Here is an 18,385-nt window from a genome sequence, read left to right as displayed (position 1 = left end):
TCACACGTCTCTGAGAACGATCCCGTTATCACAGCTGTGTCGGCCTGAGACCGGGGCGGTGCTCTGCCAGCCTCAGGGGCGGTCGCACCGAATCCTCTCCTCTTCCCAGATGGCGTGCTGACGCCTGGGCAGGCCAGCTGTCTTTCTGCTCCGCCTGAAGCTATCAATCACCACGAAGAACTTGAAGTGGGGAGACAGAGTCACCCAGACTCAGAGCAACAAGTTCCGATCTCCATTTCCCTCAGCTGCAGGGCAGGCAGCCCAGTCCACATCGACAAGCCACCCCATGTCATTTTCACCTAAAGACGTCATTGAAGAATAGGTCTTCTGGCCCTGGCTGCTGTGGCTCAGTGGTTTGAGCACTGGCAGGTGAACTGTAAAGGTTGCTGGTTCGATTCCTGTTCAGAGCACATCCCTGGGGTATGGGCCAGGGCCCCATTTGGGGCCGGTGGGAGGCAGCGGATCGATGGTTCTCTCCTTCTCCTCCTCTCTCCAAATATAAATAAATAAATAAAAATTATAAAAAGGTCTTCTGATTTCCTGTGTCTCTGACAGAATTAACAATCACGTGAGTGGCGTGCCACACTCCATGATGTCATTGTGCTCCCACAAAAGCCTTACAAACATTTTTAGTTAAAAAACACTTACAATCTGCAGTGCATGAGTGTAGTCAAAGCCATTTCAGGGTACGTTCCAGGTTTTTACATACTTGGGAGCTTTGCCTCCGAGAGGTTTCGGCAACCTGTCGTGGCAACCGCTCACCTGCACGCTCCAAATCTAGCATGCACCTGTCTGGCTGCAGGCCACCTGCCTCCCACCGCCGGGACCAGCGCCACACCCTCTGGGGCTACACCAGGTTCCAAGCACACGGCCCAAGCTGTCCCAAAGTGGCCTCAGTGGGGAATTGGATGTTCTGCAGATAATGTTGAATCCCAGCAAGTGGATGCCAGTGAACAAGCAAAGGTGGGGGGGTGGTGAGCATCTCAAAGGCCTTTGCCGGGGACTTTGGCTCAATGCAAGTCCCAGGCCTGAGCATAAGCAGCAGGGAGCCCCCGGGGGTCTGCCGGCAGACCCGGGGACTCACCCTGGGAGGAAGCCGGACCTCTTCAGATTTGACCAGGGAGCCTGGGGCAGGGCGGTCAGCTGCGAGACTCCATCACTGCAGGGGCAGCTCCCACGAATCAGCTTCTGATCTCGGGAACAGAAGGAACCGGGTGCTGCGGGGGCAGGAACTCCTGGGTTTACACAGCGTCCTGTTTGCCTGCTTCCCTGCCCCTCTCTGCTGGGGCACCACTGGACACCGCTCCCCTCCCCAGAGTTCAGCCCTGCCCTGCCCCCCCAGGCCTATGCCAACCCTGAGAAGGTTTGGGGGGAGGAGCGCTGGGCAATCTGCTTGGCCAGTGATATTTGAGCCGATCCTTGGGAGGACCTTTGGAAGCCAAGGTCTTCCCCTCGCGGAAGTGCCTGTGTCTCGATCTCAGCCAGCCCTTCTTGTACCGACCAGTCCTGGGGTCCCTTCCTTTCCAGACCTGCAGTTCTACCCCTTATATAAAGGGTTCCCACCCAGGGCAGTTTGGTGAGATAAGGAGTTATGTTATCCTTTTCAGTCTGCTTTGCATTCCCTGGTGAGATATTGGTCAGAATCCATGCTCTGGAGGTCTCAGGGTTGTTGAGTTTCTTACTTTATACTTGGAGGGAAAGACCACGTGAAAAAGTTCAAATTTATTTGAGAACTTAACCCTGCGGGACACCACGACACTACAGCAGCCCACAACTTTGCAGGACAAGCTGCAGCCGTGGATTTGAGCTGTGAGCATTTTCTGTTTCTAGCATGACGGCTTCCGGAAACTAAAGGAGTAAGGTAGACCTCATCAGAGAAATAGCACAACAGCAAAGCTTCCCGAACTGCCACAGCAAAGGACTGATAATAGACTCTGGAGGGATCAGACGGCCCCTGAAGAATAAAGAAACTCGCGGAGGGAGGGGGGACAGAAACCCCAGCCCACCCGCAGTTGGCTCGGCACTGGTCCGACTTCAGCAAGAACAATGACGAGAAGAACAAACAAACAGACACTTCCGGGCACTTCTTCTGTTTTGTATGTGTTACACGTATCACCTTTTTTTTCTCTCTCTCAGAGACCATTTTGAAGTGTTCAAGGACAAAATGCAACCGAGGGACTTCACAGACCTCATTGTCTTCATCAGGCAGCTCACGCATCTCGCAGCGCCCCCGATGCAGTGGCTGGAAGGGTGCTGGGTGGGGAAATACCAAATGGAAGGATTTCACAGGGAGAAGGGCGGGGCAAGGCAGGTGTCACTAAAGGAGAGAAAGGATCGTTCTTAGATCATGGTGTCTTCTTCTGGGTTTTGTCAAATTCCCTTCTTGGTGTTGACCAGAAAATTCCAGGCTGGTCAAGGTTCTTTTCCCGGGAGAAGGTGAGACAGTCAGGTGAGTCATTGTATCCAGGTGAGGCATCGTGGGCGTTTAGCACAAGTGCCCTCGTTTGGGGCCTGTGGCTTTCTCTTTAACACAGGAAGGCAGAGGTGAGCAAAAGTAGGTTTACAGTTGTGGGTCTGTGAAAGTTTATTATTGCATTATTACTTATTGATGGTTGTAGTACTTGTTTTAAAACTGTAAACCTCTTTTTGCCTGCCCTTGTACACCTTTTATATCTCCATTTTGCATATGAGAAAAATGTTAAATTGCCAAGCTAGGAAGTGGTAGTGCAGGGATTCAAGCCAGTCTTAATCTACACACTAATGTTTTGTGTTTGATCCAAGAGTACCCCAAACAGTGTTGGAGACTCACAAGATATGTTGATCCATTTGGGGGCTAAATTAGGTCTATAGTAGGAACAGCAAACAGTAAAAATTACCCGATGGGACCGCTAACCGCCCTGTATTTAATTTTTTTCCTATGTTCCAAGCAGTTATTTTCCATGCTATTCCTTCATGCAACATTTACTGAGCACCTACTATGTGCCAGGCACGATGCTAAGTGGAATATGAATCAAATGACACAAACCCATATTTAAGTAGCTCTTAGCTCAATGACTCTCAGAGGTAAAGAGGTCATTTTAAAATGATCAGACAACTTGGCAAGTGGAGTGGCATTGGCAGACCACAAAGGAGATGGTCCTGGCGGGCTTCCTGGTGGAGGGGACATCTGAGCTGAGAGGTGAAGGCATAGCAGGAAGAGGAAGTGGGAGGAGGACAAGACTTGGACAGATTGAGGCAACAGTGTGAGCATGCGCAGCAAAAAAAGATGCTGAAAATCTCAAGCAGTTCACTCATTGTGGCTGAAGGGAGAAGTTGGGAGTGTCAATCATCCTACAGGAAGGCGGGGACCGAAGCAGAGAACCTTGGAGGAGGCACTGGAGGAGGGAGAGCAGGAAACAACAGTGGAGATGTTGTGGTTGAGGCAGAGGAGGACCAGGAATTACTGTCCCATCCCTACCTGCAGAGATCATCACAACTAAAAGGAAGTGTAGCTCATGTCCTCGAGCTCTCTGTTTCTGCCTGGATTTCTCCCACCTTAAAACGTGCAAACCAGCTGCTTAACCTTTTTTTGTGGCTATTTCATGACAAATGTGATAATGCTTCATAGCCAGCAGATGGCGCTAAGTCTATGTAAAATAAACATTTTGCTCACAAGCTTTTAGTGGGTATTTCCTACTTACTGTAAATTGTTTTCATGATACAGTACATCATTTCACTAAGTATGAGGGTATAGACAATAACTATATTTCAGATTAAGACAGTTTTGCTTTTTACAACATTGTAAAGAGCATCTAATAAAGCCTAGCTGTTCGCTTAAAACAGCTGGCCTTGGCTAGAGGCGTTCTGTGGCCGAATTTCGTGTTCATCATTTCACAGAAGCGCGCAGCGTGCGCGCACTGTGCCTGCGCGGCTCGCGTGTCTGGACTCGCCCGTGCTCACAGGACTTTTCTCCGCTCTGGGAACGCTGGATTTCGACAGGGTCTGGGAGTGCGGGGAAGGACAGCCTCTCGCCGTCCCTGGCCTGGTGCTGGCTGCTGCAAGCTGCGGGGTAGGAGCCGGGACCCTTTTAAAAATAAAACAAATTTAATTTGTATTTCTCCTACATATTATGGAGCATGGGTGTTTGGTATTGGAAAACTTCCAAATACACGGATGTGTTAGGTTGCAAAAACAGAGTTCTCACCATTTGAGGGCTATAGTCCAACGCTCCTGTTTTTTGACACAAAATAAAGGCATGAGATTTGGAGTCCTGAAGCGAGGTGACCAATCAGGCAACAGGACATTGCTGAGCTCCTTACTGGGTGGTGGGGGCGGGGGGGAGCGAACGGAACTACCATTTGTTGGGCTCTACACGTGCCAAGCACTTTCACACATTCTTACTAAGCCTCATAATGACCTTCCAAGTAGGTCCTGTGACTTCTGACTTACAGGTAAAGAAATTGAAGCTCAGATGCCCTGGCCAAGTAGCTCAGTTGCTTAGAGCACCACCCCAGTATGCCAAGGTTGCCAGTTCCATCCCCAGTCAGGGCACATACAAGAATAAACCAATGAATGCATAAATAAGTGGAACAACAAATCTGTGTTTCTCTCTCTCCATCTTTCCTCTCTAAAAGCAATGAAAAAAAATATCCCTGGGTGAGGATCTTTAAAAAAAGAAACTAAAGCTCAGAGAGTCAAGAAATATGACCAAGCTTAGCACAGTTCATAGCATACAGCAAGTGCTCAATAAATATCTTCTGACTTCTGCACACCTAGCAAATGAAGCACCAGGATTCACTTAGATCCATCTCGTTAGAAGGCCGCACTGTTTCCATCACCACGCACTGCCTTCTGGGGGGGCTACGCAGCATCGTTCTAAAGTGGCTAAGAAGTATCATTGCCAAACCATGACCACAGGACCCTGTGATTTCCACCTTCATAGCAGAGCTATCTCCATTTCAGAACGTGTGCTTGGTAAAGGATGAGGAAAAAGAGAAAACGTGCACAGAATTTTCAAGGCTCTTTTAATTTTTAAACACACACAGCACATGAAAGTAACATAAACCCATATTAATACATTATATTTACATGGAACATTTTATAAGTTAATACAGCTTGTCCCATTTTGTTGTTGTCGTTGAATTCTGCCAACTTTAAATGTTTCCTATGCAAGCACCGCCCGGTATGTGTTACATCAACTGCATGAATGTCGGGTGTTATGTCTCTCTTCCTTCTTTGTCCACACACCAAAACAAATTACTTGAAAATGCTAAAGTAAGTCAAATGTGGCGTGCTTTCTTAGCTGCTTTGTATCCTACAGTAAAATGTTTTGCAACTCTAAAAGCTGGAGAGGACTTCAAATACGTCACTACAAATGATGGTGACCGGAAGAAAACAAAGGCTGTGTCCCGTCAGCTGCACGGCTGGCAAGACAAGGTGCGTTTGCTTCATTCAAGACCTAGGATCTTAAAAATCTCATTGGACAAATTTAACTGGAGTTTCTTTTCTGATTATGTTTCAGCCGAAATTATGTCATGTATGATAGCAATTTTTTATTTTACCTGGATATTAAAAGAAAAACCACTGGATTCCAAAGACAGATTAATAACCTGCTACACTTAGGCAGAGAACTCATCAGTGGCAAAAATACTTATCTGCTTGGTTAAACAAACTCAAGAGGGTCAAAACATTACAGAGTAGGCTGTTTTTAAAAATACTTAACTCGAAGCGATAAAAAGTTATTAAAAGCTATTAAAGACCTTTCGAGAGGCTAGTAAAAGCAGAAACAATCTTAGCGGTGGCATGGTTACAAACAAATTTCCCCGCCGAGGTCAGAGGTCGGGACCCGAGGTGTCAGGTCAGCAACAGCTTTAGTCGGTCCAAGCGGTTGAGTCGGAACCAGTATGTCCCGGTGCTAGAGAGAACCTGAAGAATTCACCTGGTTGGACTGAAAAGACTCACATATCTTTGATTTGTTAAATTTCATTGTTCTTTTACATACCGTTTTTTAAACCTTTAAGATGAACATTTGTTTATGCAGTATGAACTGATTTAATTATTTAAATGCAAGCTTAATAAGGCTGACATCCAATGGAAAACAATGAAATAATTTACCCTTCAGCAATCGGAAAAACTAAATCGCTTTATTATCTTCTTTTTAAGGGTCCCTGACTGAGGCTTGCGATGTCGGTCAGCGCGAACAAGCCCAAGCGGCCGTCTGCAGTGCACCCCTCCGCGCCGCAGTGCGCCACCGCGCGGCGGGCGGCTGCAGCCTCAGACGACCTTGAGGACTCTGTACATGCTGTTCTGGAACACCGTGGTGAAGTGCGGCCGGGCGTCCCCCAGCAGGGTGCTGCACAAGGGGGGGTTCGCCGCGTTGGAAGGGTCCTCCAGGTCCCAAATCTCGAGCATGCTGCAGCCGGGCCTGGAGAAGAGGGAAAAGAAGGCACAGCAGACCACAGTGGCAGCGCGGTCACCTCCAGAGGAGACACACAAATTGTCAAGCAGCTCCTAGACTTCAAGCGACTAACTTATTCGATACAGTAAAGATTTTAATGCCCTGACTGGCGTAGCTCAGTGGACTGAGCTCAGGCTGCGAACCAAAGTGTCGCAGGTTCGATTCCCAGTCAGGGCACATGCCTGGGTTGCAGGCCATAACCCCCAGCAACCGTACATTGATGTTTCTCTCTATCTCCCTCCCTTCCTTCTCTAAAAATAAATAAACAAAATATTAAAAAACCAAAAAAAAAAAAAAAGATTTTAAGGCACCATTTCAAAATGCCCAAGCTCAATATTTAGAGATAAAAATGAAAATAAGTAGGTTGCATTTTCACGTTCCATGTAATCAAATAATCAATATAGTTTGAATCCAACAAAGGATCGGTATACATTCACAACTATATATTTAAAAATTCATTTTCAAAATAAATGCAGATCACTGTATTTTCTACGTGATTATCAGTAGCCAAATATGAAGCCCATTAGTAGTGGAACGAGACACATTTTTTAAAAGTTAACATAATTCCTGATAAACTTCGTGTTTTGGGGCTTAAACTCACGAGGATCAGCATGAACACAAAGCCCAAGACGGGAAAGGAAGCTCTGGCGCCCAGTTTCTTCTCCTCAGCCCTCCCCACTGGGTGGCTCTACGAGTGGACCGGGAGAAGGAATATTTCTCGCTAAAGAATGTTTTCCTTAATTATTTGAAAGTGCCTACAATAGCCGCTGTGCAGATTTTGACCTTGAAGTCCAACATCTGGGCCTCCTGAGACCAGGTTCTGCCCACTCTTCCCCTTAGCTGAGGTCTGCTGTGTTTTACTAAATTTTGAGTTAGATGAACATGATGCACACACATGAACAAAATGATGTTCCTTTCTCTTCTTTTGCAAGATGCCATCACTTCCTGGGTACATTTGTCAGATACTAAAATTATATAGAAGAACAAGCTACTAAGATTTCTGAACTTAGCTTTTTGCCACCGTCTGAAAACCTAATTCCTAATGGTCCACAGGTGAAATGAAAATGTTCGACATTAGGCCCAATCAACTTAGTACCCCGTAGATGAAAGAGTCTAAAAAAGCCCTCAAGATACCAACTAAACATTTTTGAACTTGATGATTTTTAGAGATTCAAAATTTAGAAATTAAAAAAACTGTTTTATATCCTTTTGAGTTATGTGAAATTTTCTCATAGTTCTTATAAATCCAGTGTAATTCAGCTATAGTAGCAGAATGTTAATATCTTACTCAGCTGTAAATTCAAATCTGCATTTCACATATCTAATAAAAATTATCGTAAAAACTTGGAAAAGTATGAAAAAGTTACATTTAAAATAATACATTAAAATTTAAAAATCAGGAAACTAACATGTACTATAATTCTTTGAAATTAAATTCTGCTTAAATGGTAGTATAATTTTACCTTCCTACATGAAATAATTTTAAGTAAAATATTTTAATGAAATTTATTCACAAAAAAATTCTTTAGGAATTAGGACTACGTTTAATAAAGTAAAACAGTGTTGCTAAAAACCATCACAGGGCTCATACTCACTTGGTTCTCACAACACACCATGCCTCTTCTAAAACAAAATAATTCACATGTAACTCCAACAACTTGTCTCTTACTTCTTTTGTAGATTTTCGACTATACATAGAATACACTATTTTTGTCCGGGCCCTTTAAATTTAAAGACAGGTTAAAGAAATTTTAATATGTGATGACAGAACGGAGTCAAGACATTTTTCTAGCAAATTAAAATCCGAATGCTCCCTGGATAGAACATGGATACATAAGATCTCAAATGACACAAATTATTTTGGGGGACAACAGTTTCCACACTCCTTATTTTCTACCCATGCTAAAACGTACAGCAGTGTGAATTCTGCATGCATTGCTTACTAACCAGTTCAGAACCTAGAGTTGGACAGCAGGATAATCATCCAGAATGTACGATTTGTAAAGTAACTAATCTGCTCGTGAACACAGGCAGGCAGAGACTGAACGCAGTGGAAGCACGGGTCTCAGCAGACAGCTTCATCCACAGAGGCCCCAGAGAGCACAGGAGTCAAAGGTAAATGCAGGAAACGGAAGCTCCCGACAGTGGCACCCAGGCAGCGGCCCGGTGAGGCACCTTCAGAGAAGCTGAGAAACGGGTGCTCACCGAGACACAGCCCGGTGCGTGGCGTGGCCCTGAGTGGGGGTTTTTATGAAACCCCGGATGAATTTGTGTGTATTACAGACATTCCTTAGGAGTCTGAGCACGTGGGATGCCCAAACTCCACCACCAGACGTAGAACTTTAAATAATTTAAAATTTTGCCTGTTAACAAAATGCCAAACATTAAATGCAAAGGAAATGGTTAACTCTGACAATTACTGGAATTAGAATGATTTTTTAAAGTCAGTCACTTAAGAAAAACAATTTTCAGACTTCAGTGGAAACTCGAGTTCTCCTAACCGCCTAGCCAACGCACACCCTACACCCTGGCTACAGCGCGGGCCACAGCAGGCTCCCCGCACTTGCTCTGTTTGAAGACAGGCCAGTCACTGGCCGCCAGTGAGACGGGGAAAAGGTTTCTGAAACGAGGCGGGGCGGGGGCGGGGGGACGGCACAGGACGGCACGGCCACGGGCCAAACCACGCGCCCCTACTGGGGCCCCGGAGCTTCGCAGGGACGCGCGGTCGCACGCATGCGCACGGATGTGCACTGAGAGCAGCGATAACTCTGTGACACGAGTTTCACTTTGGCGAGATTGGCTTTGCTTTTTTCAGTTGCCAGAGCTTACTAAGCTCTCTGGGGGTGGGGAGGCCCGTAATGTCGGGTGGTGGGTATGCATTTTGAACCTCCAGCGCGGACACGAGGGGGAGAACGCGTGTGTGCGCACGTGCCCCTGTGTGCAAACATTTCCCCAAGAGTCCGGGTGAGTCGCGAGTGTGCCCGGTCGGGAGGTTCCACCAGAGGCCAACCTCAGGTCTGCGTCCTCGTAGTGCGGGTGATTCACAATGGGGCGCAGGGTGGACAGCTTCACACTCGCCATGGTCGGCATGGCCCCCGCGAACACCGCGTCTGGAAGAGATGATGGTCCTTAGTAACGCGTTGGACAGAAAACCAGAAGTTACTGACCCTCCCTACGGGAGTCCGGATTGGGACGCCGCAGTGCATTTAAACAATGCCTGCTGGCACCACTGTTTTCCGCACCCGGTATTGGTTGATCGTCCACCAGCACAACCGCGGCCTTTGCCACGTGCCGTCTCGGTGCCAGGAACTGTGCTAGTGTCGTTACAGCATTACACGCTTGAACGCGCACAACTGGACAGGACGCGTTCTGTGTTCTCAGTCCGTAACGAGGAGCAGTGCTGAGGCTCCGCAACGTGAGTGACTCCGCCAGGACCGCCAGCCCCACCCGCGCTACAGCTCCGGCCCCATCAGCCCTGTGCTGAGACACAGAGTCGTCCCAGGTCACACCCTGTCCCGGCGATCTTGAACGCTGGGAGCCAGGGGCCCGTGGGTACTTGTGTGGACTGTGAACTGGCGTCCCGACCACCAGCCAGAGCCACGCCCTGCTTTCGTCCTCAGATCCTCTCTAAACACTCATAACCCAGGTGCCTTCGTTCCTGTTTGAGTCTGTAAGTTACATATTGAATCAAAATATGTGATTCCTTGCTACTCGTACTTTTTGCAGTAATGGCACATGTAAATGTATCGTCTTTTGTATAAATCGGATTCACCGAAATCTGTCATCTGACTTCACTTTCGGTTTTGTCTCTTGGAAGACAAAAAGACCACATGCTTACCTCCTGGCATTTTTGTATAAAAATTATTATACAATTATTATACTAATAATATTTAATTTTATATTAGCATACTAAAATTAATAACAGGCATGTTATTTAGATCCATTGTAAATAACTAAATGTTTACTTTCAACTAGAACTATTCTAAATGTAATTTTGAATTAAATTATCTTTATATGCCTTAAACTTGAAAATATCGAAGTCAGTTGAAGTAGAAATGTGTACTTATTATTGCAAGATCCGAAAATTATTCAGAGAAGCTCTCAGGCTGGGGCGGTGGCTTTCAACCAGGGGACAGGCCCACCTCTGGAGCCCTTCTGCTTGCCCTCTGTGCGGGAGGGGGCTGTGTGGGAGGGGCTGTGAGGGAGGGGGCTGTGTAGGAGGGGCTGAGGCAGCCAGAGGGGTGGGGAAGAGGGGTGTTGATGCTGCTTCAGTGGTCTGTCACCAGGTGAGAAATTCTGTTGCTAAAGATTTATTCGATTTATCGTTTGTTAGGGTTAAAATACAATAACAATCTCAGAGCTGCAGCACATAACTGTGAACAATCCTTAATTCCTGGTGTTAATGAAAATTCTTTTTGATGGTTACCTAGGAGGACTTAAAAGAGGACACAAAATCACCTTTGGAAAAGCTTTGACTGGGTGGACGTCGCAATTAGCACTCTCGAAACCTGTGGAAGTGTAAATGACTAGGAGTATGTGGGTATGTTAAGTGTGTCTGTATAAAACCAGCGATACATGCAACTGAGCAGCTACTACATACCTGTTCTGGTGTTGTGTTTGATCCACTGAATCAGTTCTTCCTGGGGCAAGTTATTAAACTCTCCTATTATGCTCCACTGATTATGGAGGTTCGCACAACCTTGCAGTGACATGACGGTTAGGAGGCTAAAGATAACATTCTCAAATCGAACTCTGCAAAAAAGCCAGCCAAAGAGCTGAAATGAAAGAAACCATTTATTTATAATTCTTATACGAAGAATGCTACAGAGTCAGTAATAAATTCTCACCTTGCTACCTGAACCAAGGTGGACTGCTGTTTGGTATCATCAAGTACACTAATCACTCACAGAACTATCCTCACCTATTGTTCAAAAAGAGCAAATATTTGGGGGGAATTACAGGGTCCAGTTATAAACGAAGTTTATAACTGAGGAACACACCCGATCCTTCTATACTGATTTGTCACCAGGGATTAAGATCAGCCAATCACAGTTCTGCAACATCCTAGAACTAAACCCTGTGACACCTGGCTGCTCTTTACGGCCACCTTGAACAGCGAGGGACACGGCACTGGCACGCACACGGACGCGGCTCTCGGGAAAATTAGCACCTGACATTCTAAGACAAGACTCTCATGATCGGAACTAAGTCAGGTGTTTCTAGAAGCACCTAGGTCCCCATATCCTCCCTACTTTGTCCAGGTCCCTGCATGGCAGCTGCAGTAATAGAACCACAGAATGGACAACGTCTCCCAGGGACTCTCCGAGCCGAGGGGGCAGCAGCAGAGCGAGCGTCTGCTCTGGAATCAGAGGAGCGGCGGAGGGCAGCCTTGATGGGCCACGACAGCCTCGCGCAGACACACGCTCCCAAAACCTGTGTCTGTGGATGGGCAGAGGGGAGGGCGTGCCTCACCACTCGTCCTGGAGAGATCCGTTAAACACTGGGAATAATTTTCACAGCCACTTGAAGGTGCTTCTCTTGCTCTGCAGTGAGTCACCAACTGACACGTAACACATGTAAGGCAACACCAGTGCTTTTACATTGCGGGTGACTCAGCGGTCACGGCTGCCCCGCGGGGCCGCACCAGGGTGAGTGAGCGCCTTACCCGCCGGCTGCAGATGAGGGACGCCATCAGGCACATGTGCGGGGTCAGGAACAGCTTCAGCCGCATGATGAGGACGGCCAGGGCGGAAAACGCGAACAGCTGCAGCGTGTGGAAGATCAGCTGCAGACGCAGGACGAAACGGCCGGTTAGCTTGACTTTTAAATGAACAAACGTAACATGACGTGTATAAAACTATGATTATTCATGAGGACGAGGGTCATTTTAACTTAGTAAGAAGCCTATTCCCGGTTATTCACTTATTCAACAAAGATCAACCGAATGCCTGCTATCGGCCAGGTGCCGTCCTGGGCGCTGCAGATTTTCAAGGGTGAACAAAACAGCAGCGAGCGATTCTCGCCCTGGAGAGGCTTCTGCTTCTGTGTGTTCGTCAAAGAGAGAAAAACAGACAGACAACGTGAACACAAAGCCTGGCGTGGCGTCCCAGGAAGAGGCGGGAGCGATGGGAGAGGGCCGGAACGGGGGCAGCGCAGGGGGCGCCTGAGGCAGGTGCCTGTCTGCATGGCTGGCTAGCTCAGCAGGTCAGACATTAATGTTTGTTTTTGTTGAATAAGTGAAAGAAAGAATGAATGAATGAAGGTAATTCAATTTAATTATGCTCTCTGGTCATACAACAGCCTTCGAGCTTTCCATTCCTTGCTCTGATCAAAACAGAGCAGACGAAACTGTGGAAGGATCGGCAGAAACAGACCAGCGCGGCTGACCCACGCAAGCACTGCTGGGGGCTGTGAGCAGCAAGGCTGCTCCCTTGTAAACTGGCCTTGAACTAGATCTTAACCCACAATCTACCAGTGATTAAAACAAGCCTTTACCTCACCATGTTCAAGGAGCTGTTTTCTGGAATAAAACAAAAACATTCTCTATTTACTAAACGTCCATTATACTATGGTCGCATCAAAATAAACTTCATTTCTTCTTAGATGCTAAACATTTGATTCTCTAAACTACTTAGAAGTGTAAAGAAAAATACGAATATTAGATAACACCATTAAAAGTTACAGTAATTTAAAAGGCGTGATTTATAATGATCCTTCTTCTTAAGGCATCTGGAAAAGCCATTCTTTCTTAAGACAAAAGAGGTGTTTTACTAACTGCCGGAGACTGTGGCTGTGAAAGGGTAGAGTAACAAAAAGAATGTCTGTTACATAGCCAGCCGTGGGCAGCATAAACAACGCTTTAAATAAGCACGGCTGAATGGTTCTGATTTTTCACAGTTGTAAGTACCAGGAACACCTCGGTACACCGAACTGTGAGCATCTCTATTTCCTCAGGATAAACTTCTAGAAGAAAAGTTGCTGAGTAAAGTCTATACACATTTTTAGTTCCAGAGAGGCTGTCCGACAAATTTACTAAACATTTATGGCTGAAAATGGGCTGCGTTTGCATGGCGCCCCTGCGGTGTCCGAGGTACTGTGCAGTGGACACAGCACGAACAGCTCTGACACTGGTTTTATCCCCACGGAGCTTGTTCTAGATGCGTGTGTGGGTGTGAGACTGCCTGTGCTCATGTTCCACTACAAAGACCACCTACGCTTTGACAGAGTTCTACAGGATGCAGAGCCCTTCTACTATGGATGGTGGAGTGGGAGACAGAAGTAGAAAAGTGAGAACTTGAAAGGCACACACAGATCCAGAGGTTTTAAAAAAATGGGTAATTGGGAGAAGGTCTCTCTGGATATTAGTGAAATCACCCCATTACTTGGTCTCCATTTTGGCACCTTCCTCACTTAGGCAGTCAGGGCCGGAGGGAGAGGTGGGCGGCCTCCCTCTTTTCCTGATACACTGTTTCGTCTGAACGCACTACCATAACCGTGTCCCATTCTGGTGCCCACACACCCGCAAGGCCGGCACCTTCAGGTGTGTGATCCCGAAGACCTCCTCATGTTGAGCTGAGTGTCTCCCACTCCCTGGCTCCCTCTAGTGTGCCCTCTCCCACACTGCACCCTCTCAAATATTTGAAGACCCCTGAAGCCTCTACTTTCTCATTGAAAAACCCAGGCCCCTTCACACACTCCTTATGTGAACAGTTTTCAGGGCTCTGCATACACTCTTTCTAGAATGCCAAGAGCTCCACTTGAGGGTCTATCCGCTCTCTTGTTTCAGAGATGATTTCAACAAATAGGATTCTACCATTTCAACAGTTTCACCCATAAAACCCTAATTAGTACTTCTGGAAACCAGGCAAAACTTTGCTGAAACATAAGCACAGGGTGAGGGGTCATGAGCACTCTCCTGCCATCGTCCCCACTGTTCTGGAAACCTAAAGCTGTATTTCCTTAAATACAGCAAATCTAATGACATAGCTACGTACATAGAGTGTGAGTTAAGATTTGCCTCAGAGGGAAATTTCTTCAGCAATTTACCTTCATGTTATATTTTCCTTACATATGTTTATGTCATAAATGTAGCGACTTTACTAAAACCACAAAAATGTAATGGAATAGTTTCAACCGTAAATGGAGAAAAAACCTATTTCATGAATATTCAGAAAAACAATTACACTTTCTCTGAAAGTTAAAAAAGAATTGCCCAAATAAAACATTAGCATTCTTCTGTTTATCGACTTTAAATTCTAGTCAGGTATTCAAATTAAACTAAATCGATTTAGGTTTTGAGTTAATTCACAAATATACATATCTCTAAAACATATCCAAATACATAAAAGTGATCCCTGAGACTAATCCATTGTATTTTGTTTTTAGAAAACATATAAGTTTGGTTCATATCTCCTTTCTTAATCATAACGCTGAAGTTTAACATCCACTCATTTGGAAAACTGATATTGTCAGTAAGTTATTTAATAACTGACTATAGCATGATTTAATGATATAATTACCTTAGATAAGTGTTTGCAGATAAGACACATAAAACATCACGAAAGGTCTGCGAATAGAATCAGATCAATGAAACTTTTCTAAGAAACCACGCAACATTTAAAATGCCCTGGTTCACGAACATAAACACACCCAGTAGAAAGCAGCATTTTTACAGTTCAAGTGGGTCCTTGGGAACAGTTTAGGGTCAGCCATGCCACAGGCAAATAGTATCTCGAAGTCTTAACTTCCTCTAATTAACAAAAGAGCGTTGGGGTAAACCCTCAGGGTCTATTTCGGCTCTAAAATGCTAAGCTTTCATATGGGGGCAACTCCTTGCAGGAGTTCAGCCTGCATTTCCCGGGAGGTGGGCGGACTGAGCGTGGAGGTTGGCAGTGGCCTCCGGGTACTTTCAGAAGCCTTGCTACCTTCCCCTTCCAGGCCAACCAGGGAGCTAATGCACATGCCCTCCCTCCGACCCTCTCAGTCCAGCTTCGAAGTCTGTGTGGGCCCTTGGCACACTCCCGGTGGTCTCGGGGTTAGCCGTGGCGCGTCTGCTTCCCCGCGCTGTCGCAGCCCGAACTCACGCTGCAGGCGGCTTCCGAGCACACCGCTTGGGTGTTAACGTGCTTCTAGGCACAGGGAGGGTAGCTGAGATATTTCTTTTCAGGGAATACTTAAGGGTACCTTTTCTAACATGGCTTTCTAAAAAAGCCATGTAATGCTAGATAATAAAAGATTTCAATAAAAAAATTTTAGAGAGGGAAAGAGTTCCTTCTAAAAATAAGACGGAATTCTGAGCTATATCATTAACGTATTGTAAGTCCTTGTCTTGAACCCAAAGTAACACATTTTTTAAAAATTACCTTTTTAAAGATGAAGTAAGTGATCACCATTACGAGTGGAAGCAATAATGTCTTTGTGTATCTCAGCGGAGTCTGAAATAAAACAAATTATTCCAAATAGTCACTTATTAAATTTTACATTAAATGAGTAAAAATCCATGTTAAACGGAGTGTCACAAAGAAATCTCTTAAAGGTAGAACTATCTTTGTCATTAACAGGATATATATACATTTACCAACCTTTGTGCTCTAATATAAAGACCAACATTTAAAAATAGTTATACAAATTTATCAAAAAAATTAATGATAAAAGCATCACACCAAAAATTAGATATGTCCATTATTTTTCCCTTTTTGGGGGTCTATCCTTTCTCTATTTACATAATATTAGGTTTTGTAATGTGTATTTGCTGACCCCTGGGCCCTACATTATCATTTCCCGGGCTGCGAAGTCCCATTGTTTTCATTTATGAAACCAGAACCAACAAGCAGAGCACTGGCCACAGCACTTACTGTGAGCATAAGCCCTGGGGCCACAGCGGCAGCCAGACAGTGCTCACGGCCTGCTGCTGTGTGGGGAGTGGTCCGCCCCGTGACCTGCTGCTGTGTGGGGAGTGGTCCGCCCCGTGACCTGCTGCTGTGTGGGAGTGGTCCGCCCCGTGACCTGCTGCTGTGTGGGGAGTGGTCCGCCCCGTGACCTGCTGCTGTGTGGGAGTGGTCCGCCCCGTGACCTGCTGCTGTGTGGGAGTGGTCCGCCCCGTGACCTGCTGCTGTGTGGGGAGTGGTCCGCCCCGTGACCTGCTGCTGCGTGGGAGTGGTCCGCCCCGTGACGACAGCGTCTGCCGTCTGAACGCAGAACGGAGTCACGTCCCCGTGTGTGGCCCTGCAACAGGCTGCCTCCCAGGGGACTAGGGGCCGGGGAGCGTTTTTGAATGAACGCAGGACTGGTTGGATAGATACGAGAATAACGTGTGGTTGGTTGTGTACCTTTCCTGCAAACATCTTGTTCAGAATGCTTATAATATTTGGGGTATTACATGAAATAAAACTGAATTTTTTAAAAACCTGACTGAGACTTTGGATTGACTTTTCCAGAGTGCTGCCACGCCTCCCACTGACCTAGGTCATGACAAGTATCGTCACTGACTATCATCACAGTCATTCACTGGGGACCATGTGATATGTTATAAGCACCTCCCTGGACCATCTCCTTCAACCATCATCAGTAACTCTTCGAGGCAGGACCCATCCTTTACTGCTTTGCACATAAGAAAGCAGGCAAGAAAGGCTGTATGGTCAGCAAACATTACAGTAAAAAAAAATGATAGGGTAAGTTGGATGTTTCTAAATGCAAATTTTGAGTTTCAGATTCAAAAGAAAACATAAGAGCTGAAAAAAAAATGCCACACCTGTAGAAAAGGAAAACAAACATACCGCTTTTTCCATAAAGTCAAACTCGGGAGCACAGGTGTAGATCAAGGTGTCGAAGTCTGTGTACCCCAAGATCCTCGCAGCTATGAGGTCACTCAGGCGGATCTGGGAGGACAGAGCGTAAAGCGAAGTGAAACGACACGGTCTCAGCGACGGCTGGTGATGGAACGGCAGTGAGCTGGAGAGAGCGCATAAGCCCCAGGCGCACGGACGCCCCTCGAAGGGAAGACCCACAGGGGACAATGCACGCTCTGTGCTGGGGCACGGGAACCGAGAGAACACAAGGGAAATGGAAAGCTGATGGAGGTCAGGAAAACAAGCAGGGGCGGCAGTGTAAAGGGTGAGCTGACACCAGTCCTGGCTGGGCGGAAACCACCGTGCAGTTAACTAGGAGATTGTCTAATCGCACTGTTTATCAAGAAAAAAAAAACAATCTTGAGTTAAGCCCTATCACCACGTGTTGTAAATCACGAATAATTTTTCTCTGCGTTGTCATTTTTACAAAGGCTCCAAGATCAATTACAATTTGTGGTGCTTCTTGGACTTTCGGGGCACACGTTCGAGCCATTCAGTGCGAGAGCTATTATCCACGAGAGTCACAACATGTACATGTACTGCGTGCATGGAGTCACATGACCATCACGGCCTTTAAAACAAACACCGCCACACAGACCCGAGGGAGAAACTCCTGTTTCCCACTGAGTGTGCGTTACCTACTGCCGGGGGGACACCACTTTTCCCACAGCATTCTCCGGAGGCCAGAAAAAAAGGAAAATATTTGGTATATTAAACCTAAATTCATAATGTTTGACACGGACAGAAACTATTTTATATCAAGTTGATACAATTATCTGTGGTTTTCTTGCATGCATGGCTCCCATTATCTACCTACCAGGAGAATTCAGGGTTTCCTTTATTTTTCTAGTTTACAGTAGGTCTGGTGACTAATGGTAATTTAACCAAAATGCTGTAGTTTCCAGTCTTTCTCACTGCTGTCACACAGAGGCGGTCACTTACAGGCATGTGCATTCGTGTGCATTTGCGTGCGTGCACACATGTGCTTGTGTGAGGTTTGCAGATTGGGTGACCATGCGGAGCAAGGCGAGAAAAAAGCACACAGACTAACTTGATAGATAAGTAAATAACTTCGGAGACCTAAGTAAAGTTGATAATAAAA

At 46.1% G+C, this 18,385-nt stretch overlaps 1 protein-coding gene across 1 annotated transcript in view; it reads right to left on the bottom strand.

Annotated features, from left to right (window-relative positions):
• Positions 1-4,986: 4,986 nt before the first annotated feature.
• DPY19L2 (dpy-19 like 2) overlaps positions 4,987-18,385 on the bottom strand; it is a 47,131-nt gene continuing 33,732 nt past the window's right edge. Inside the window, exons 14-22 of the mRNA XM_028525931.2 lie at positions 17,212-17,313; positions 15,799-15,870; positions 14,956-15,002; positions 12,932-12,956; positions 12,102-12,221; positions 11,037-11,211; positions 9,447-9,546; positions 8,032-8,157; positions 4,987-6,403 (exon numbers count right to left, since the gene is read on the bottom strand). Of these exons, the coding sequence (XP_028381732.1) occupies positions 6,253-6,403; positions 8,032-8,157; positions 9,447-9,546; positions 11,037-11,211; positions 12,102-12,221; positions 12,932-12,956; positions 14,956-15,002; positions 15,799-15,870; positions 17,212-17,313 (918 nt within the window). The 3' untranslated portion in view covers positions 4,987-6,252. The remainder of the gene's footprint in view (positions 6,404-8,031; positions 8,158-9,446; positions 9,547-11,036; positions 11,212-12,101; positions 12,222-12,931; positions 12,957-14,955; positions 15,003-15,798; positions 15,871-17,211; positions 17,314-18,385) is intronic.

Source organism: Phyllostomus discolor, chromosome 10 (genome assembly GCF_004126475.2).
Source record: "Phyllostomus discolor isolate MPI-MPIP mPhyDis1 chromosome 10, mPhyDis1.pri.v3, whole genome shotgun sequence".
In the NCBI taxonomy this organism is placed as follows: Eukaryota; Metazoa; Chordata; class Mammalia; order Chiroptera; family Phyllostomidae; genus Phyllostomus; species Phyllostomus discolor.
The sequence above is the reverse complement of the archived record's forward strand: the minus strand, read 5'-3'. Positions and strand labels throughout refer to the sequence as shown.